Source organism: Mya arenaria, chromosome 13, assembly GCF_026914265.1.
Source record: "Mya arenaria isolate MELC-2E11 chromosome 13, ASM2691426v1".
Taxonomy (NCBI): Eukaryota; Metazoa; Mollusca; class Bivalvia; order Myida; family Myidae; genus Mya; species Mya arenaria.
Genome location: NC_069134.1, coordinates 28,108,667 through 28,132,974, shown reverse-complemented (window position 1 = coordinate 28,132,974; position 24,308 = coordinate 28,108,667). Strand labels below are relative to the sequence as shown.

At 34.5% G+C, this 24,308-nt stretch overlaps 1 protein-coding gene and 1 pseudogene across 3 annotated transcripts; one reads left to right on the top strand and one right to left on the bottom strand.

Moving 5' to 3' along the window:
* Positions 1-2,029: 2,029 nt before the first annotated feature.
* Positions 2,030-3,985, top strand: LOC128215182 (heat shock protein 68-like; annotated as a pseudogene).
* A 341-nt stretch (positions 3,986-4,326) lies between these two features.
* On the bottom strand, positions 4,327-23,952 carry LOC128214301 (probable thiopurine S-methyltransferase). 3 transcript variants are annotated; one of them, XM_052920695.1, is made up of 9 exons: positions 23,760-23,952; positions 12,738-12,870; positions 11,640-11,732; positions 8,396-8,525; positions 7,684-7,739; positions 7,260-7,334; positions 6,169-6,254; positions 5,822-5,866; positions 4,327-5,649 (listed from the first exon to the last, which is right to left on the bottom strand). In XM_052920695.1, the coding sequence occupies exons 1-9, from the start codon at positions 23,785-23,787 to the stop codon at positions 5,537-5,539; spliced, it is 759 nt and encodes a 252-aa protein (XP_052776655.1). In that variant the 5' UTR covers positions 23,788-23,952; the 3' UTR covers positions 4,327-5,536. The 3 variants fall into 3 exon arrangements, with proteins under 3 accessions (XP_052776655.1, XP_052776654.1, XP_052776656.1); XM_052920694.1 differs by lacking the exon at positions 23,760-23,952 and adding an exon at positions 20,941-21,101; XM_052920696.1 differs by lacking the exon at positions 23,760-23,952 and adding an exon at positions 14,702-14,847.
* Positions 23,953-24,308: the final 356 nt, after the last annotated feature.

Below are 24,308 nucleotides of genomic sequence, written 5' to 3'. Positions count from 1 at the left end.
TAAAAACTTTATTTCGCTATATTCATTTGCAAATAACAGTGTGTCCAGAGCATATGCTTTTTTACAACTGTTATTTTAATGCTAGTACTTTATTTTATTATACTTTCACTCAAAATATAAGGTTCCACATTTCAACATCCACGACACCGCCTTTTCATCCGACGTCATAATGTACTTGCTTCTTACAACGATGTCGTTGAAGAAAAATAGGTGTTATAATTACTCCATGATGATGCTGTTAACGTCTATAAAGAAACATACACCAAAATGAAAAAAAAAATCGAAACTTCAACCGTTTGGAAATAAAAAAGAAAACGGTCAACCTGATCTGCTAGTAACGAAATGTTAATAAATGAGTTAATACATGTCTCAAAACAAATAACTACCTTATATTTTCCTACAAATTGACCATTTAATAGTCTGTAAAAGGTGTCGCCAGGACGTTGAGAAATAACATTTGGCACTGCGATGTGGTGAAATGTACCTTCGTGTATGATGATGATCGCAAAACGATAAGACGATACACGTTTTTATTTAAACATTTTGAATTTGGGTTGTTATCCAAACAAATGGATTGAATTGATCCAAATTCATTTTGTCACGCTTGAACTCAGAGGAGTGCTTTTACTTTCATAATTGGAGGTAATACCCTTGAGACGGTCTACAAATATAGGAAATTCAGAATAGTTTTTCATGAGAAAAATGATTTTTGCCACAACTGACGCCTAAGGTAAAGCTGCAGGTCATGGTCTTGGTGGAATCATCAACAATAGTTCATCATCTTAACGACCTTGGCTATAAAATGATTGATACATTATACAAATCCTGTATTATGCCAATTCATGATTATTATTTATCCATTTGCGGATAATTAAAATACCAGGCTATTGTAAATAAAATGCGATATTTTTAGCGTTTACCGCTTCACGCCCATTTTCTCCATAGTCGGGGACACTGGAGATCTTCGAAGTTTTTATCGGCGCTGGTACTGCATGGTTCGATACTGGAACAGATTAACATTAATGGACGACAACAGAATAACCAAGACGGTGAATATCGTTCATTACAATAGCCATATTCACACCAATAATTGGGCAAAGGATTTAAAGAAATGTTCAGTGTAATAGGGCTAACGAATACGTCTGAATATAAACTAGTTGTTAACCTCCCACAAGCAAAGGACTTGATGCAGAAACACTTCGCAAATGTCTGGAGTCAGGGAATTCGGCACCTGCCAACATAAGGGCATATTGACAGTTCAAAAGTGTATTTAATACAGAGAAGTCCATTACTCCTAATTAAAGAAGGAATGAAAGATCACTGTAGAGTCAAGTGAGAATGGGAATCTTATCACTGAGGGTAGAAACTGGACGTAGTATTGTAGAATAATTATATCAGAAAATATGCAGACTATGTGAACTAGGTCAAATTGAAGACGAAAAGCATTATCTATTTGAATGCGAACTACATTGTATACAATGATTTGATTTGCCGTTAATGTACTTCGATGAAACACAACCTGAAATTGTCGGTCAAGATATGAATAGAAAATTAAGCACTAAAATTTTGGCACGTGCTGGATTCCTTGACTCCACACATTTGCGTAGTATTTTTGTATCAAGTCCTTTGCCTGTGGGAGAACTGTCAAAATTTACTGTGAGTGCATATTTGAAACGACGAAGTACCACACATTCCATTTAAAATGATTGAAATGATTGATACAAACCTTGTTTTGTTCTTATATCATTGTAATAATGCGACGTTATATATTATATTGTTTAATACAACGCTAAATATTTCGGGCCCCCGCCTACACGGCAGGCGAGCATTCTATCACTGAACCACCAATTGGACAAGCTGAATTTAAATTGTTTCGATATGTTATCAATGTTTTGAAAAACCTACATGTGCTTTATAGAGGTGGTAACGGTACACTTAATCTTTAAAATCATTGTATGAATTATTTCTCACCGAAGTCTGACTTTGAATCCTGTGTTAAAATTTCGTGAAATTAGTGTTCCAAATCGCAATGTGGCAGTGTAACTACTTTAAAATGGATCTTTTATTATGTGTACAAGGGGTCAGTGTAACTACTTGTAAATTGATCTTTTATCATATCATTATATTATCAGGTATACAAGAGACCAGTGTTACCACCTGTAAATAAGTCATTTATCATGTAAACAAAGGGTCAGTGTAACTACTTGTAAATATATACTTCTATCAAGTATATATGAGTTCAGTGAATCAACTTGTGAATATATTTTTATCAGTTCGTTTTTATTCGGCAATATTTTAGGTCAACTGTTGTATTCAGGTGAAAATAACACAAAGTCGGAAGTACCTAATCATTATTACACGCCTTATTTATTTTATGTAACACACGACCGTGAATCAAAGACAGACTGAACATGCTGGATCTATTTAATCTAATTTTTACTGTTGATATTTTCACCACATTGTTTTTCATCGTACACCGGATTTATTTATTATACCGAATACGCAGTGGTTAATTTTAACAAGTTTTATATTTTCTTAAGAAATACGCCAGTTTGTTTCTAACGTTGTTTAATGTTAAGTACAAAAACGCAGGTTTCTTCGAATACGTGGTGTTGGGGACGTGAAAGACTAATATAATATATAGAGAATTAGTTTAGTAGTCTGTGACCCCAATTGGAAGTACAAAAGCTTTGACAAACTATCGTATACATCAGTACCAAGCACAGTCGAAAAAGGGTTTTAATAATTATAACATCCTGATTTTGTTTAAAAGTCTTAACATTTTATTTCTCGTCCAAAGTATAATTGGGATACAAATTTCAATCAAAATGAGCGCCGTTGTCTTTCATTTTCTCTTCGATTAGGTAGAATACTCAATACTTGATACTAAATCGTATTATTTTCGATTTATCTCCCTTAATGTTTATAAAAGACAGTTTTGTTTACATTGTAATATTTTATGGATTGTTCCCCTCGGCTCTAGAAACTTCTTAACGGCGGGGGAGAATGTCGGTATAATGATGTGAATCATCTCGAAACTTCGTCAATGTATTTATTAAACAGAGGCTGCTAGTGTGTGAGAAAATTTGAATAACAAAGCGTGGAAGAAAATTAAAACCATAAGCTACTTCTACAAAGCAAAACTCAGTGTATTTATGTGCCGTATAAGAATATACATATTTTTCGTTTGTGTAAACATTTGCATTTTGTAATGATCGGTATCGACCTGAGCACGAGTGGAGGTCATCGCCAACGACGAAGGCAACCGCACGAGGCCCAGTTATGGTTCCTTCACGGACACTGAGCATCTGCTCGGGGACACAGCTAAGAACCAGGCGGCCATGAACCCCTACCAACACGGTCTTTAACGTCAAGCGTATTTTAGCGATCCAAACGTTCAGAACGACATGAAACATTCACTGTTCAAAGATAAAAAAGGTTGGCTGAAAACCAAAAGTCCAGGGAAATGTGCAACAAAGAAGTTAGCACCGGAATAGATCGGCTAAATGGTGCTGACCAAAATGAAAGAGACGGCGGAAGCGAATATAGGAAAAACAGTGGTCATTGCGCCCTCCTACTTCAACGACGCCAAGCGGCGAGCCACCAAGAAAGGCGGTGTCATAGCGGGACACAACGTTACTAGAATCTTCAATGACCAGACAGCCGCCGATCTGGCTAAAAGACTTGACAACAATCTGAGCGGCTAAAAGAACCTCTTTGAGATTAAATCCAATGCCGGTGAAACTCATTTGGATGGTGAGGACTTTGACAATAGACGGGTGAATCACTTTGCGCAGAATTGAAAAAAGAAAGTCGGGCTAAGACATTTGTTAGAACTCACGAAGCATCCGCGGACCGCCTGTGTGAAGGTATTGACTTGTACACTAAAATCACAAGGTCGAGGTTTGAGAAGCTATGCGCGGACCTGTTCCGGAAGACCATAGAACCAGTGGAGAAGGCATTCCTTTCAGACGTATATTTCTAGGTATTTGTAGATATTTCTAGTTTAGTATATAACATATGCCCCGTGCAGTGTAAAAATATCAACTAAGACAGATAAAGTAAAATATACCTAGTATCATTACCATATAACTCTATTCCTCCTTTGTTGACTTGAAGATGTCTTTAACTTTAATTACACTGTCCATAACATACTCCCTTGAAGAAAACATTCCTCAATGTTGCAAACGTCTAGCTAAAAAGTAGTAAGTATATATGCTTTCAATAGAAGATGCTTTCATACGTAGATACAATTTAGATTTAAAGGAACATGCGATAATTTGTTTATTCACGCTTCTGCATTCCATTTAAAAACAAACTCACGAGTCACGATGTATACAAATTTATTCATAAAAATTTAAAGTACTGACAAAGCTAAAAGTTAAAGCAAAAACCTTTAAGATGAAGACGATAAACATGATAGCCACTAGGTGAGTGTTGGTGATATTATCACAGTCACAAGAGCTTAGTTAAAATACCACCATGGAAGTAATATTAAAACAAAATATAGTTTATGTACACGCCTATTTACAGTATCAAATCGTGACTATGCAGGGCAGTTAAACTGTCATAAATTCTTATTTTTTATTTATTGAGGCTAATTTATAAAAATACTGCTCGTAAAAGGGTAGCCGAAAAAGAAATATTTTTTACAAACCAACAGTGGAGATGCAATAATGTTTGATATTTGTTAAATTGTAAACTGCACATTACATTTGCTTTTACATTTGCCTCCCCTTTTTTGGTTCCGTGTATTAGAATTATAACACCCAATTAGATATAGTTTCAAAAATAACATATTTGGGTTTGATAACAATGTTGTCTGGCAAGAGTTTGGAAGACGGGCCAGGTTTATCGATTGGTGTTCAACTAAGATGAAATAAACTAAATCTTTACTATTATGACCAGATTGCATACAATTAAAATAAATTGCAAAAACACACACGATAATAACACACATTTTAAAAACAATTCAATGGTAGTCAAGCAAGGTATTGCTTAAATCACGTGCCATTTTAAGTCAAAATGTACGAACACAATAATACAATTTGTATTCAAACGAAAAAACGGCAAATCAGTTTTTCAATCTTGAATACCATTAGTTTCAATACTGTTTTATATGAATAATCTTCTAATTCAACACTTCCGTAATTCTAGTGAGTTGGTTTTTGTGCATTGTTTTATTGTTCATGCATAGTGTTTATCGGGGAGGGCTATCTTAACGATGGCTTTCAGGTTATCCCGTTGTTTAAAGACTAGTTAACCTACACTTTTGGTGATTTTTTACTGGTTTATATCGGCCAATTAAAAACTGTTATGCTCATGCATTTACACACCGCGTTCAATTACCATTATTTGATGCCTTAATTATGTAATTTAATATATGTATTTTGTTCAGAGGAAATAGAGAGCATATATTTCAAATCCCATCTTATACAACTACGCCGAAAAAGAGCCGTTATCATTGTCAAGATTCTCTTTACCCCACCAATGCAAGACATGAAGTTATACATTTCTGTAGTACATTTTCTCGAAGCTATTTCTTTTCTAGCAGGTAAACATCTTCAATGAATGAGTCAATTCCCCATGCCTCTTGCCACTTTGTAAAAGCGTCCTCGGTATCAATCTTTTCCACTTTGCAAAGTTTCCCTGTAGGAAAAGACACAATGTTTACTGGACTGAGACAAAATATGATATGGTAAATTATACTAGAAAAAAGAAAACGAACTAAATAATTCTGTATAAGTTCTATTATATTGAAATATACAAAATATAAGAGGCATTTTAAAAGCAAATAAAATCTAAATATACCGATACTTACCAAATGCCTGTTTGACATCGTATTGGTCACAGTTGAACGGAGGACCTGCAGAGTTAAGGTAAAGTCAAATATGTTATTATAATAGAAGATGTAGCCTAATGTATTTCAAAATCAGACATCATGGTTCGTTGCCTGTGGCCAATTAAGTGGTTTTGTTTGCACTAATTTAGTTAAAATTTACTTATGAGTTTTGAGCGAAACATATAATCCAGCTAAAACTTAATGTAAACTATTCCCTAGTCTCTAAAATAGTTTGTAAGCATTCGAATTACAATTCTGATAAATCCATTTCAACATGCACACCTTTGCCTCACTTAAAATATGATAGAGGTAAAGGTTGAACGTACCCCCAAATACGCTGTTGTCCACAAGGAAGCAATCTAGAAGGTATAGACCGTCCTTCTTCATCAAGTCTGCCATCACCAGGGCGTACCTGGAAATTAGTATACGACACATAGTCCATTATGATAGATGCAAATACATGTGCATTTAAAAACTGATGAAATTTATACAACATCCCTCATCACGTCACGTTTGTCTACTTGAATAGGGACACTGCACGTGGGCTAACCAGTGATTTTGCAAGTATTTCCATTAATAAACAAACCGTCTCCTTTTCATGCCATAAATAGTCTTATCTTTATTTGAGTTTATCAACTTCTGCCAGCGTCTATTGAGTACATTCTTAAAGGGTTTATTTTTCATTGTTTGACTATTGGGCGTGTCCCTCTATTTTTCATTGTATTATTGACCCAGCCGCGACGCCATCACGACTTTAATAGTAGTTTAAATGCAAAATGTGACATAAGATAAAAGTGACTGCGTTTTTGCAGTCAAATACATATATTGTATTGGACGACTTGAAGAAACAGAGTGAAGTAAATGAGATCCGTGTGCGATACCTTAGCTCTTTGCGAAGTGACATTTTGGTTCTTTAACGTGCTCGGTGTAAAGCACCGATACAAGGGATACAGTTTTACTGCATTGAACCAGTACTGAGTACACCATTGTCCTGCCACTACCATTTTTAGGTGAGCGTTAGGAGAGATCAACTGGTACCATAGTTTAACGTATTTTAGTTTGACTCGGCCGGGGTTTGAACCCAAACCTTCTGCACACGAAGCCAACGCTCTTCCACCGAGCTATCGGGCAGTCATATCGATATAAGAGAACATAATTCCGTGTTTATTCATTACTAACGCAACACAATTGATCCAAGACGGGTCATGCGGTGATCTCATATTTTTCAATATTGCGGCATTAAATTATATCTTACCAAAATGGCGCCTTTTATACATTCCGAAGAATAATTGAATCATTTCCCATAAATTGATCGATGTTAAATGGTTGTCGACGTGATATATACGTCAGTGGTCACCTACTTACAACATTTCTTATAAAATTTAAATATTTAATAATGATAAGGGCTGGATTTTACCTTGTTCTGTCTTTCACCGGAAGTGCAACAAAACCACCTCTGTCCCAAATGCAGTCGAATTGTCCACAGATTTTGCTGAAATTTCAATAAGGTCATATTGTTTTCCTCTCCTGACAAGTACAAACTTAATCACATGCTTTTTGATAAGATAGCGTTTGCGCAGTCGTAATCAGAATTCACACCTTAGCTAGACGTTTGCAACATTGAGGAATGTTTTCTTCAAGGGAGTATGTTATGGACAGTGTAATTAAAGTTAAAGACAACTTCAAGTCAACAAAGGAGGCCGTGAGGAATAGAGTTATATGGTAATGATACTAGGTACATTTTACTTAATTTTACAAAAATACGTCATTTATTTATCTGTCTTAGTTGATATTTTTACACTGCACGGGACATATGTTATATACTAAACTAGATAACATACCTAGAAATATCAAAGCAATCACATCGGTATAGTTTTATTGGAGTTCCATCAGTGGCCTGAGAAATAAAATAATCGTAAAGCTTATACAAGTACATAGTTCCATTTAAAGACGTTCGTAAAGGTAAGTACCGGCATTACAGCTTAGCTACGCACTTCATTACGTAAACGTTTGACATGTTTCAAACTTCAAAAAAGTAATGGGTTGTAAACGATCGGGGTTGTTTTGACACAAAAGCGACTGCACATAGGGGTTATTAAATACTATCAATTAAGGCATCATACGTATTAGGACGTACTTCTAATCGGGAGTGGTCATGATGTATAGGAAATGTTGTGCTCTTCAGATACCTTATTATGTAGTGTTATTTTCAAACGTAGATAACGCCATAGATAACTGATAACATTGTCTCTGTCTATCTGAAACTTGTTTGTGCATGGTCTAATGTGTGCTGACCGGTACCACACAGAACGTTTAAACACATAGTTCACACTATGATAAATATATATAGCACGCCGTATACAAGATGGCCTTAATCATTGCCTAATCATGGCCTTTGTTGCGGACCACAAATAATAATACGTGTTTGCATTTGTTTAAAACCTACGTCTTGCATATGCTAGAGGACGCCCGACAACAGGGGGGATTGGAATGGCGTATGTTGTGCTCCTTAAACAACTAAACATATACAGTATAATAGAAACGGCTTTATACCTGATACAGGACGCCCTCTATCCCTGTAAGAGGGGTGCTGGTGTAAGGAATGTTGTGTTCTTCGAAGAACTGCCTGCAAGCACTGTCGACACATTCGTTACCAATGACCTCATGACCCTCGTCCAACAGCCTGTAGAGTAAATGGTGATACATTTCTGGGTAAAAAAGCATGTTTTATTCTATGCTTTGATTCCTTTTTTTACATTTACTTATACCTTCGACAGGTTTATGAGTGTAAGCCGGGCTCTTACTAAGAGCCGGTTTGGTTTTTCGACACGTGTTGTTATAACACAAGCATTTTATTACAACTGTGATCCCATTTTGGAACATCGTTGCGAGTTGTTTCCGAAAACGTTCTGATTGCTAAATCATCGACAATTCCAAAAATATGTTTGTGTCCTGCAAAATGTTTATTTCCATCACTTCTTAAACAAATATAATGAACATATTTTCCTCACCAAAATGTCATGGCCAGCATTGACTGCATAATTTAGTATATACATTCTGTTTATATCAGTGATTTTAAGGCTTGAGCTTTAGCTGAAGACTTTTGTGATAGACCACAAAAATTCAATTGAGACCATGTGGAGTTGACCATCATACTCGAAAAAAAACCCAACAGAATTCGATGCAAATAAGTATCTGAAACATACCTGGAATAAAGTTTGATTTACAAAACAAGTTCATGTACATGTAATATTTTGCGTATATTAACGGTAAAACATACATAAAAACATGGACTTGAAAGGGAAAAGCTGGAAAACACATTGCAGTGCTGGGTTTGAACTCACTGGAACTATATAGCATAATAATTATATAAACAAAATACTACAGCGGAGAGAACTCAGATATACAATACATTATTAATTCAGTGCGTTTCTCTCCCATTTGTTTGCAATGCTATAGCAGTGAAAATAGTTTAATAGTCGAAATATACCCAGTAGCATCGTTTGTTAGATGGAAGAACATATATCCTTTATCATTATCAATTAATAGATAATTCAGATTTTGCAAAGATGTATTGGCCTTCATACCCCAACTTCTTGGTAATCTTGGTGATGTTCCTCTGTATTTCTATGTATGCTTTTTTATTTGTGTGCAAGTTCCAAAAATATTTGCCCCTGCGTATGTAAGTAATGCGCTTATGAATCTTATTTCCATATATTTACGGATAATGGATCTAAATATGTACATTTTAAAATGATGTGTTATACTTTCTTAGTTTAAGCTATGATCGGAATTAAATTAATATATATATAAACAAACTACAACTGTACTTACATTCTCTTTTGAAGTTGATAGGCATAATAGAATAACAGACTACTATACAAGTTTAGTTAAATCTGAAAACCACCTTTTGCTTTTATGTACGCAGATGTCGGCAGAGTGGGTGTGTGGACGGGCATGTGTGAGAGCGAGCGTGCGAGTACCATGCTATCATTCATATGATCTTTTTTGAATATCACATAGTACGAAACATCGATCAAGCTGTTCAGCACTATCAGTGCTTTGATTTGTAATGAAAGTGTGGCCTTTTGTAGGGCTAGCGTACATGGTACACATTATCTGTCGCCGTTTGACAAAAACTGTACTGATACAAGTGAACCATTTTGCAACCACATTGCCTTAGTTACTTCAAAGTAATCATCCTTTATTGAAAAGTAAGACATCATGATGTAGCTTTGAAGAAAACGTCGAATTTTATTTTGAAGTACATAGTTAAAGCAAATTTCAGATTGTTTAAAGTACATTCAAATTATCTCCATGATCGTCATATTATCTTTATTAAACTAGGTATAGATATTTTTGACACATACCAATTTTAACCAATTATTTTTGTCTACCAATTTCGATTTATTATACAAAACATACAATGCTAGCGAGATTTACAAACTATAGCATTATGTTTCACACCAGATTAATTTATTCACCAAAATGACTATTAATGAGCCTAGGTATGATTGGTTCCAGTCAAAATATAATCTCCATTGACGGTTATGCTTTCAAAATAATAGCAGGGAAGCAAGACCCATTCCATGCTGTTGAAGGACTGAAGACTGACTAGTCATCGTGACAGGTGAATTTCATTCATGTCATTTCAGCAAATAGCACATCAGCCGTGCCGTAGGTAATCACACACTGAGTAAAGGCTTGCTTTGCTTCCGCAAACACTTAATACTTTGTATTGAGGATCAGCCAAGGTCTACCGACCTTTCCCACGTATATCATTGTATATTGTTTATCTCGGGTTGAATGCGGAACAGCTCTACGTGGCATCCAGTTAAATATAAAAAAAATGCACAGCATTTAGCCTTAACCATGTGAAGACAACGTTGGTTGTTTACATTTGTATGAAGTGGATGCATTTTTAATTATCTCAGTACTTAGTCGTAATGTGGTGTTCTGCAGGGATGTGCACTTAAGCCTTTCATATTAAGTTACTCAAGGTGTACTTTGAAATTTAACTAAACGTTTAGTGTTTGCCCTGTCATTTAGGCCAGAGTTTCCTACCCCCTATGGTAGTTTACTTTTATCCATTTTCTAACAGAACTGTCTCTTTATTATACCCAAGCAGATTAAATGTAAGAAAATAAACAAGACCGTGTTTGTATAAATATTTGAAGGCATAATCTAACTTTAGAAAGCTACTAAAATTAAATATGTATTACATCGTCCGTATAAAAAGGCGTACCACCAAGGCCAAAATATATTTATAAGAGTATTAAAAGGGCATTGATTTCAATCAATCTGTGCGTAAGCATGCTATAAAAAGATTATACAAAATCTGTTTTAATCATGAATTACAAATTAGGTCTTTGAAGCGGAAAATACTACAGAATGATGTTTGCAAATTTCAAGATGACTTGCTGTAAATGTTTGCTGTTGAAATCCTAAGATTCGCATGAAACAAATCATTACAGGGAAATGATTATTAAAGATTACCTTCTGATGAGCACAGGAGTATCGAAAACACTTTAGTTGTTATTATCAAAGGCATTGTTGACACAAATGAGCAATTTCGAAGCCTTGTCAGTGGTAGCAAATTAATCAGAACAAACTTAAGTATTTATGATGTACAATTTCACCGACTGTGTGTATGTTGTGGCAACAGGAACGCTAATATTAGTTTGTTAGATCACTGGATCCTTTCATTTAATTTCTTTTGCATTGCTTAAGTTTGAAAGACAATGTTTAGAAAACATTATTCCAGCAGATAAACGCTGTATTCAATCAATTTAGTTACCATTTCATGTCCAGTGTCTTTCCGCAGAGAGAAACAAAAACGGACGCTTTGTTCTTGCCTTTAGTCAGCCTTTCTATGTGTTTTTGCAGCATTCTGTAAATACAATGGAAATCATTCAAAACTTAACTTTTATTTCTTATCAATAGCAGAGCTCGGGAAATTGCACAGGATTAAAACTGACCGTTGTTTTTTTAGATGTTTTATACCAATGCATCTGTTATTCAAGACAACTCATGTACATCAGCGCTTTCAATGTCTGATGTAGGCATTTTGTATTACTGTTGTGCTTAATTTAATGAAACTTGCAGCCAGCAGTCTACTACATTTTCTGTAAGCTGTTAAATATAATAATGCTCTTGCTAAAAGAGCATTACAGTTATGGGAATTTGAGGGAAATAGAATATTTAATAGAATAACTTTTAAAATGAAGGTTCAACGATATCTACATACGAAAAGGCAATTTGGTTACCAATAAATAATTGTGTTGATAAGCTTTAAACTTTCAAAGATAATATTCATCACACTGGATTTATATTAGCTGTTATTTTCAACGTAAATGCAACGCACAATTCAACGAAAACGAAACAAATATCGGACAATAAGGCATAATTAAGCTCTTTTGTGTACTTTTTACTTAATGTAATTTGTATTTTTTTATGAAAGACGTCAATCAAACATTCAATATGAAATCAGCTCCAGCATAGGGCAGGTGTTCTTTGCTTATAGCAAGCATAACATAAATTAACCGAGAAACGAAAATAAAGTTTGAGGTCCGAGAAAAATGAGAGAATGTCTGTATTTTATACATGACAGACTCATTTTTTTATATTCTGAAAAAGTAAGACGAAGCGATGTATCGCATGGCGGAACGTGGATTTAAAACTATTATTGATATACAATTAATATGCATTGGTGCAACTGTGTGTCGTTTAATGAGATCGTTGTGTTAGTTCTGTTGCGATTTATTTTTTACTTTTGTACTTTGTGCTACTATACGAGATCAAGAAGGTCCGTACATACCATAGTCCTGAGAAAACAGCCCTTCAAACGCATAACACAAGTTTCTTTTGCATGGAAACAGCGTGAAGATGGACTTACGGATGCACTTTGGGCATGTGGAACTTCGTTTGGCCGAGGGACCAGCGATAGTCCCAGTCGTTCACTGACATGTTCGTCACATCCTCGAAATCACCGAACTGGTTTAACTTCCGCTCAACCGTCTTACGACCGTCTGAAATTAATAGCTTCAGATCAATTGGTGTTACCGTTCATACAACCAGTTTTGAATATTTTCATAAGAAGAGTCGTATTGCGATGTCTCCCATTCTATCGATATGAAATAAAAAGGGTTGTGGTTGTCGTAAAACGTAATACTATATCATTGCATAATATTTGTGTTTTGCAATTAAATTGAAACTGTTTGGACTTCTATATCTCCTATTATAGCCATGACACACCATCACTCATTTGCATCACTTTTGGTTATTTACAACAAATTCGAGGTGTCTCGTAGCATCCGTTTTGAGATACGGCAAGTTTGGTGGTGTATCGAACTGCCCACTAGTGTGGTCATTTACAGCAAGTTTGGTGGTGTCTCGAACTGCCCACTTTTGTGGTCATTTACAGCAAGTTTGATGGTGAATCGCACCATTCGTGTTTATGGTCATTTACAGCAAGTTTGGTGATGTGTCGTTCAATTCGTTTCGGCATTTCATTTAAATGGTCTAATTTTATGGCCGTTATTCAGCACTTTTAGTCATACATTTGCAACTTTTTGTATGTTGACTGGGCTGATTTAGGGGAGAGATAAGCAATGATGAAAGTTCTGACCTTTGACATAACGCTTCCCCGCTTTTTTTAACATTTTTGCAGTCACCAGCATTAGGTGATGCATGGTAAACAATTGTAAAGGTTGATGGATGCGTAAAGGTAGAATTAGAAATTGTTTTAATTATGTTTTTCATTGTTATCAAAATCTGCAATAAAAAGTGATTTCGTGTCAATGATTTTTTGGGTTAGCCAGAGTTTGTGGCATATCACAGAGTCTAGTTAATTCAGTAATTTCATAGTATTTGTGTTTATTTAAAGATAAACGAAAACTTCCTTCCATGATATGTTGTACCAACAATCAATAGATTACTCAGCAATTATAGAAATGTATGTGATAAAAACACATCTTAGAAAACGCTGTATTATCCGCGTTGCTAACCTGATATTCGTCGGGACAGGTAACGAACATATACACATTGTTATTGGCAATGACATTGAGTGTTGAGGCCTGGCCACTCATGTCATTTAGGTATCATTTGACAGGTTATTGCTTACATATGTGTACTGTGTAATCCTTATGATAAAATATACAGTTTAGAACTATTTACGTCAGTTTGTATTTTTCGTTTCTTATTTTAACTGACATAGGAAGTGAAATGACAAATTGTTCAACCTTTCACGACCGAAACAGCGTGTTTGTCATACAGTAATCGTAATGATAATGTAGTTCTAGCTTAATGCTGACGGGAATACTAGAAAGAAACAACATGGGGTATACATATAACTCGTTTTATTATTGTATATTCTATCCACAAAAATAACGCGATATTACACGAGCACCTCTGCAAAACGACCAAGATTTATAATAACACCTTACGAATACAATACAGAATCAATTACAAACTTAAAATAATTTACCCATACTTCCATCTTAGAATATGTTTGTTTTAAAAGAAATGGTTGATTCATATACTATACTTTAGTGTGGTGGCAATAAAAACTGACCATCTTATTACCCAGACAGACGTACTTCGTCACATGTTATATATGTTCGTAAGCGACAGAAGTACGAACGCTTAATGGTAAACCAAAGGTTTCTTGTCTCGAGTCATACGAATTATACATACCTTATAATGGGTTGCATTTTTAAAAGCAAACGTAATGGATGAACATATGACATATACAAACTTTACCAGCGGATGCGTTTTTGACGAACGGTCGGTGCTCCAGATGTGAACGTATATTTGTATGGCGAACTCCAAAAAATGAATTTGTGAATTATTTCTACAAACCTTACAATGAAACGCATTTAGAACGCCAGAAACGAACGTATATTGCTTTATGGGATAGCCGTAGATATACGTGTGGCTTTTATGACATTGGTCTGCTTTGTAATATTGGTTTACTGGAATGTTGTATAGATGTCTTCGGTAAAAGGGTTCTGAAATTTATCAAGTAATTAGAAATTAAGGAAAATAGTTGTTAAACCAAATGTGTTATGCTTTTCATAATTAGGGTCTCAATAATATCTAAAAAACTAAACACAAGAAATTAAATCATCTTGTAAGAGATATTCTTACCCTCGTGTACGTTCGTATCACACTTTTGTATTACATGTACTTTCATTTCAAAGATTTTTTATTAACTATCTATAAAGAAGGGAAAAGAAAGAAAACAAAACCATGACAAATCGACGCAAAGTGATTACTATTAATTGGCCATTTGCAATATAAATCATCATATAACAAAGTTATTAATTCATTTCCGCGTAATTAATGGAATTAAGATTAAATATCCATGCTTAAACAAGTTAAGCTTTAATCATAATTGTTATTTATCATGGCCAATTAAGTTTGAAAGAGCATTGTAATAAAATGATAAGCCTTCGATTCATGAGAACCTCGTATTTGGTATTTGCTGTTTCACCGTGACGAAGCAAAATATTAATATTATGACATTTTGTCTATTTACTGAGTGATCATGCAATTCACAGTTTATGACCTATTCAATTGAATATCATAATCTGTATATGAATAATAATAGCAAAACTTCGTATTTCCAACACGTATTCTTAATACGGTCATTCATGTTATTTTTTGGCATTTTGAAATTAAATTAAAAGCTCAAACTAGGATAACATATTTCTAAAACTACGGTTTAATTTTTACGCTAACACCTTAGCAAACTTACGTTTTCCCTCTTTGAAACATTAACTAAATGAAAATTCGGAAGAGTGCTGTGTATGATAGTGTATGATAAACTGTTAAGGTATAAATTACTCATAGTATGTATGGCTCTCGCGAAAACGTAATGTTTAAAGCGAAGGCCAAACAGGAAGATTAAGGGGTATTTCGACATACTTTTAAAACACGTTGTCTTGTAAATCTGACACCTTATCATTTTGATATTAGGATTTCAAGGAGTGTTTAAAGTGATCTTTATTTAGGAATGCTAATAGAGTTCACAGGGGGACCATGATAAAGCGATTCCTCTACTCTATCATGGCTCAAAGTATTTAAAAGCTGAAGACATTTGTCATATTTTCGACACATCACAGTTGGTTTGTAGCAGGGGGCAGAAAAAGCTATGAGTATATATATATAATTATATATATATAACATAACGACAGTCGACATTAACTTTCGACAAAAATAAATTCAGAAACAATGTACACAATGTACCACGTAGTATTCCATTTTCTTCTTCTGAATTTTGAATAGAAAACATCAACAACAACATGGACTCATAACGTCAATTACTGTTCGACAAAATAGGTTAAAAAATAGTGTGTACTCCACATTGCATCGAACCACCAGCCAATTGGGTATGAGGGCCTGCAAGTAAATCTATTCCGTGCAATTAATGCCACAATGTACTAAAGCTCACAATATTTTTATGGTGTTAAGTGCTTTCTGGCATTAACCTCGCGATATCCGTCCAAAAATGCTGCTACGTCGTTATGGAAATTAAACTCTCGTTGCACTTTAGACTCGCCAGTGAGGATTGGCCATGAGCCTATAAGATGACATATTATTCTGCAAGAAGCTACCCTATACACAGAGATAATAACATGACAGCGTATTAATGCTTAGGTGAAATTTAATGCGCAGGTCTGCTGTTCATGTGCAGACGGAATAATTAGTACAATTTGAATATTAATTACTGATATTCATGTTCTACGGGTCCCCATAAATCAAGATTTGGAAAACAGAGATTAAATTTCAGCTTATGTGACGTTCCCTGTCATTTAGTACAAATCTTGACGGCGCACGGTACTTCCTATATGTCTTCTGTCAAATTCCGTCATGATAATGAAATCTTCACCAAACGGAAACTCATTTACAAATCTCATAGCCAGTTTCAGTGCAAACTCATACTCCTTCAATTTATTTTAATTATATATCTCTAGTTACCCCGAGACTCACGTTCCTTCGCAAGCTGGTATATTTTCTATACAATTACGGTTTGAAGTTGATTTTGTTAAGTCATGATTTGTGAGACTTGTATGAATTTCCGTTTTTTTTTTTGTAAGTTTGGAAGATAAAAAATACCTTAGATCAACGGAGACGTTGAAAAAAAGCGATAAACTATAGCAAGATGTAAATTCAGCCAGTGATATACAATTAAAAAACAAATATAAATTAAATTTTGTACTTTTCTTGGAGGGTAAATGATGGAACGCATTAGCTGTCTTTTGTGTCATTCTTTACTATTGTACCCTTGACATATCAACGAAATATTCTTCGTGAAGTCGCATCCATCCATCACGCGAAGTTGCTTATATGAATCGTGTTGTCAAAGGGGCTTAGCATTATTTGACCGCCTGTCAAAGTTGCGTACAAATGATTGTGCGTTTTTGTCCGGATTGTGAGATGTCATGTAGCTGTGCAAGTTTTTTTCAGAGTTATCTTTTCAAATGCCAGCAATTCTATACACTTGTTTTTATCCTGTACTGAATGACATCTTAGAATGAAACGCTCAGTCTGAACTATAAGGATCTTCGGATGTATGCCGTCTGTTTAGCGCAGACAACCATATTTGCTAAACAAAGTAACGTTAGAATCAGTTTGCCTATTCTTTCATACTCCAAATAAAAATAAATACAAATGATTTAGATGCAAACAGAAAGCGCGTGTTCAGGGGCGTAGCTTCCTATAGGCCGTGTAGGCCGCGGCCTACACAATTTTCAGATTTAAAAAAAAAAAAAAAATGCCAAATCTGCAATAAAAACATAATTAATATATCGGAAACCAGGTATTTCAAATCTATCATTTTCCTTTTCACCAAAATACACATTCATACGACATTAATGTTACGTATATAATTTGTCGAAATTTGCATACCAGTAGTCTGCGCTTTGACGCTGTTCATTACATAATTTTTTTTATTTAATGTAAAACATATTGATATCGTTACTCTCATAAATGTTTTAACAACAAAGAAATATACGCTAAAATGCACCCACGACCACCTAGCTAAAACGAAATCCCGGGGATGCATGCCCTCGTGACCCCGCCACCTCCTCAGAAAGTGGCCTACACATATAGTTTCGTCAAGCTACGCCCCTTGTGTTAATCTAACAGGCAAAAAGTGGCACGGAAATGGCAGTTGCATTAACAAATCTCCGGTTTGATCTATTCAAATTCTCAAAATCACACATAATACTATATCAAGTTCTAAAGAAAATATAATTAAATCATGTATCAAGTGCACAAAATATTCTTCGTGATAACCGGATCTATCCTTCGCGAGAAGTTGCTTGTATGAAAAGAGCTTAACATTATTACTCTGAGTCCTGTCAAATTTGCGTAAAAACTTAGCGTTAGGTATAACATCGGACATTTTTCAGAATTAACTTTTGCAAAATAACTTACTTATATATATTTGTTATTTTTCTGTTTCGATTGTTATATCGGCTCACCTTGGAATGAAACGCTCAAGGTTAACTATTGTAATCTTAGCAGCCAATTGTATAAAACTTAGACAAATTGTCCACAGGTTATCTGTCCGAAAGTTGACTCATTAAATTGATTTCATTGGATACATATTGACCAGTCAATATTATTTTTGGATAATTTAGAGTAAACGAAAAACAAAGCTGGTTGTTTACATTTGGCTTTTTATGTCCGCCATCCTTTTTCTCCGATAAAATAATGTTATTCTTTTTTAATGTGTCTCGATATTAAGTGTGTTCAAGTCATGAGTGTGATGCACATTCCTACTGCTAGATAAAACACATTCAGATGCAAAACCCCGCGAGTGTCAATTTCACAGGAAAAATATTGGCAGGATAAGGTTTAAACTGTTAGAAGTTCTCAAAAACAACAACAAGTCTGATAAACGATTCTACCATCTTGAACAATATGAAGGAGTAAAAGATTGCAGTTTCGAAAGTCGGAACACGATCATAATCATAAACACTTTATTGAATGAAATATAAAAGAAACCACCTCCTTATAGTAAATATTCCTGAATAGTGTTTCGTATAACTACAATGTAAGGAAAAAAGTAGTAGTGAGTATTTGTGTTTTGTCTTCTAAACGATTAAATCGGCAGGTCGGGCGCAACTCCGGGCCAATATTGTTTAAATGTCCAAAAATAGATGTTGCCTTTCTGAGTGTTCGATGCGAAATGCCGCGATTGTATTTCTAAATAAGTCATTGCGAATGCGTGAGCTTCTATATAAATCATTTAACGAAACCAATTATTGACTAAATGGGAAATAAGTGGGTTCTTGGTACTATATGAACAATTGGTGATTTGTTCTTGCTGAAAGATATATTTTGTTGTCTGAGCTCTGCTAAATGATAACTTATGAAATGTGAATCTTTTCGGCGATTCCATCGGCGGATGCATGCGTCTAGACACTAATTGCGTTTCAGTTTGGTCAAACCTACAAACTATAATGTGTCATCGTGTAATGAATTCGATAACGAATACTATAAGAAGTGTTTCAATGAAAGTAATACGTATTATTATGCACAATTTTTCTTCGCATACACGTGCATATACTCAAGAAAAGACGTCGCATATGAAGGAAATGACACTTATCCTCTTAGCGCAAAAGGTCACATGGACACCTCTTCTTAATTATCCGTCTTCGCTACTTACCGTATGCATGTATGCCAGTAATGATAAAACATATGCTGATGATATTATTTTAACTGCCCTGAGGGCTCTATGCCGATCACTGAAAACGCATGTGCCTGTTAAATGAATTAAATGAGGCTGACAACACTCAAACTAAAATTCAAAGCAAGTAAAATTTTCACCTCAAATAGCGGTTAAGAGCGATAGATTTGCATGTTAATAATAATCAGTAGATTGCCGCCATAAGAAGACAGGAGACGAGGATGTGGTAAGTTGGTATATTTTTGTTCGAAAAAGCCTATTTGTCTTTGAATAAATATGGTCTTTCATGTTGCAAATGTGTTTGAACCACACTCAACTTCGGAATTAACGCGTCCAAAAATGCGCTTCGTTGCGAAAGGAAACTTACGGAAACTTGGAACCGGCGCTATTGATAAGCGAAACGAAATTTATTAAAAGTGAGCATCGTCTAAAAACAGACACGTCTGAAAAAGCAATTCGTTCCGATCCGAAGCTTTCGAAATATGTGCATTTTAACGATTGTCTTTGAACGGAGGCGTATATTATTAAAATGATGCATTACATTTTCGACTAACTGTTTTGATTAAAGGGCTTTGTTTGAAGGGTTTGGAAAGGGTATTTCGTATAGATACACGCCGTGTGAGATTTGATGAACCAAACTGTATTTGTCAAATTAAGAATAGATCATTTCCGTAAAAAAATCGATTCGGTCTGAACAAACAATGTGAATATCTTTCAGAAGCATATTCTTAATATTAGCTCTTAGCTATATCTTCAATCCTTTTTCTGTATACTTGTAATATGCTGATATATTAACATCATATGAATAAACACTGTTTAAACCAAGAAGCATATGTATATCCGTGTTATTGTTGATTCAATGAGATTGCACTCTATGACCTAAAGTGCTTATCCTTATTGATAGATGTAAATATGAGTCATATAAAAGCTCTTACGACATCACTTGAAAATGCAAATTAAATGTATAATGTATAAAATAAACACATTAACACAGTTCATCCAAATTATATTTAGCTATTTTATCTATTTATCCATGTGGACTGTTTTAATAATCCAGTCTCTTTTGAAATCAAGCATATTTTCGTGATATAGAATATTAAATAATCCTTCAAAAATAGAGGTTGTAAGTGGGTACACACGAACTTAATATCTATTGAATTTTACATAAATGGCGCAGAAACCACATCTGACATGGATGAGTAACAGCAATTACGATTGTATAATATAAATACTTCAAACATTCTTAATATAGATAATTATTCAGAATATTTAGATATTTATTAAGTCTGAAAATAACTGAAATTCAAGAAAGTTACATCAGTACAATAATTTAATACTCTCATTAGAAATCATTATCTTCGATGTAAAGCAGTAATAAAAAATAAAATTTAAACCTTACTTGTGGTTCCGCTTTGCATGCCCGACATTTTCTTTACAATTTCAGTAAACTTAATGTTAAATAGAGTCGGTTGATGCAGTTTGGTATATATATGTTCCTTTAAACGAGTTAACAGCACTATTGCACATGCGCGAAGTAAACCATGATGTAATTTGTTCAGTGGTAAATCATAGCAGGTCCAGTGATCAGAGTGCGTATTTACTACTCGCGGCTACTATTGGTTAAACGAATGCATTCATTTAGAGAAGCATCTTGAAATTATCCAGTCAAATAAGTGAATCCATATATATATATATATATATATAGGAAGAAGTAAGTCATTGCTTGTCTGACAATAAAAAAATGATTCATTGATTGCACTTGCCAACGCCAAGTGGTATAGGGTTTAAAGCTGCACTGTCACAGATTGAACGATTTGACAATTTTTATATTTAAGTTCAAAAATTGATGTTTTATGCACTTTTCTTAAACCGTAAGTAAAGGTTTAAGCCATAAAACATTAATTTTCGAACGGACATTTGAAAATCTACGATCTGGTTTTTTGTCAACCATCTTATATCGTTGGTTTGCAGATATTAACGCAAAAATTTGCCCTTTCCAAGACAAAAAATAAAAATGTTGTAAAAATGGTATATCTGTGAGAGTGCAGCTTTAAAAGCACATTAGATTTAAGCGGTTATTCTGGTTTTATCATCATACTCTTATGCAACTCTACATACATGTTGTATGGTAAACGCGTGTCAAACCTGTTGCCTTTCTTTAAAACGATATAAACTATTCAAATATGACATAGCTTTGAAATTGAACAAATAAGAAACTGTCATAGCATATAGTTATTTATTTTTACCGAACACAAAAACAATCATTTCTTAAGGAAGAAAGAATAGTTGTCTAGCAGGCTAACGGGCTAGTGGCCTTGGCGGCCTGTTTTTAATTTATAATGTAGCAATTGCATATACGTTTTCATGGAATACAGTGCAAACATGTATTTTGCCGTCTAATCAACGAACATGTCATTATCATTCAGCCTTTTTGCCAAAGTGAAATTCTGTGATGCAGTAAACGATGCGTTTGCTTATTTGCACTCAATATTGAATTTACATGCAATGATAATTTACCACTTTTTGCCTTTTAAGTTCACTTACATCGAATATACTACATTTCCTTATAAGTGCAATCTTAATTATACATCTTAAACGCTTATAGAAACAATTATTAGGTGTATGTCAGTGAATGTATTGTCATTTAGCGACGAATTTTTCAAGCTATTATGCAATCACAGGTAGGTGCTATGATCTTTTTAAAACTGTAGAGATTATCTAGCAGTTCCAGACACTTTTAAAGGCATTTTCAATAATAATCAAAGTGTGATCATAAATTGACTCAATATTCACCATGATATTTCTGGTATATATTGTTTTTACTTTTCAGACTAAAACTGTGTGAATTGTGTTTTCACTATGTCGTGCACAACTTTGATTGCGATGCTCCTCCGATTCTTGTTTAGACAACAAAGGTTCAACAAGTTGAAATCTCACCATACCTGCCCTGCGTTCATTAAAGGTGTTTGCGGCTTACTTCTGTGATTCCTATACGTATTCCTGCGAGCCTCTATTTCCTATACGTCGGAAACTCATACGGAATGAAAATCGAACCAGCTGTTACCTAACCATCATAAAAATGTATGCAATATTGCTTGATTGTTTGATAGCCCCCTTAGCGCCAGATCATCGACCCCTCCCTGTCTCTGCATAACCCTTTAACGCGAGTGTGATGTCGTGTTGTCGTCTGGCCTCATGACTTTGGCAGTTTTATTTCATGTAAACTGTAAAAGGTAGGATGAAACAAACATACGTTTAGAAAATTGGGCATTCTGCATTTGTTTTGCTTTTGAATGGGTTCCTAGCCTTCTAGATCAATCGTTTAAAGCTGAAAGTATCATGGTTGACATCGAATGTGCAAAATCCAGGTTTTCGGTGGGCAACTTAAAAAAACGTTTGGATTCTTTAGTCTGGAATGGTTCATAACGAAGTTTCAGTGTACTATTCCGATACCACAGTCCAAACTTTAATACAACTTCAATTCCTCTGTGTGTGCTTGCGCGTGTGTGTGTGTGCGTGCGTGCGTGCGTGTGTGTGTGTGTTGTCCCACGTCAGCTGCTGTTTCTGGTTTCGGATAGCTAAGGATTGTTCGCGAAATAAAATCCATGTAATAAGCGTCTTAATTCAAATGACTCACACATTTTTGCAAAAGCAAATTAGGACCACCATTCCATGAAAAGCTCATTTTAAATGCGACTTCAAAACTCCACCTGAAGTAAACATTGCGTTAAATAATGCTATCAAGGGGAAGTAGTCAGTCGTGGATTCAACGGTAAAGAGAACATAAGTTTTCTATACTTAAAAAATAAATATGATTAAAATGTAATGATCAATCTTAATATTTTAAAAGAATGAGGTTTCTATTTTCAAAGATATAGAACATCCTAATGCATGCATCCTACCGGGAAATGATCAATATAAAATCGTTACGTAAGTCAAGTATTATAAGGGGGAGTATAGTAAGTCGTAGATTCAATGGTTAAGAGAATACAAGTTTTTTTCTCTTTCTTATAGTGATAAAGAGAAATGATTATAAATCTTTTGATAAATATTGATGTTTTAAAATAATGAGGTTTTTGTTTTCCAGTACATAGAACAAAAGTACATCCTAATGCATAATTTACCGGGAAATGAGCAATATAAAATCGTTACGTAAGTCAAGTATAATAACCACAATTATTTAATGATCAAATTTAACTTTCCAGCAATATCACGTACCTGTAGTAACGTTCCAAAATGATGCCATTGTAATTAAATGATTTTGTTAAATAAATTGCACGTCACCACGCGTTAGCCAGTCCATACTATAATATAGAACATGCACATATACATTTTTTCACTTGTGTAGAAAACAATCCGATAGCCGGGTGCACAATAAAGCCGGTTGGTCACACGTTGTCATATTACCAGTTCAGTGGTTATTTTGAAAACAATTTCAGATGTTATAAATTTTATTTAATATGCGACCATGTTTTTATTTTAACGCTGAAAAAACAACAACAACATCACGAAAACAAACAAACCGCAAGCTTGAAATGGGATCAAACGGTTTCATATAATTCAAGCTCTTTTTATTTTGCATTGAATTAATAGCCTTTTGTCGTTTATTGATTACATTGACACACTTAATATAGTGCTAAAAATTATGTTGAAATTTGAAATTTGGGTGGATAAGGGACTATTTATGTATCGACAATTTCGTTATGTAAATGTTAAACGCGAAACTCAACTGATACAATCCTTTGCTTGCCAGATAATTATTATATC

What these genes read in the sequence shown, in the direction of transcription:
- LOC128214301 (XM_052920695.1), bottom strand. Translation starts at nt 23,787, where the DNA reads ATGGCATCATTTTGGAACGTTACTACAG. An exon ending in GATTGCTTTGATATTTCTAG is followed by an intron (nt 7,335 to 7,683) that starts GTATGTTATCTA and finishes TTGAAATTTCAG; the next exon opens with CAAAATCTGTGGACAATTCG. An exon ending in CCGGTGAAAGACAGAACAAG is followed by an intron (nt 6,255 to 7,259) that starts GTAAAATCCAGC and finishes ACTAATTTCCAG; the next exon opens with GTACGCCCTGGTGATGGCAG.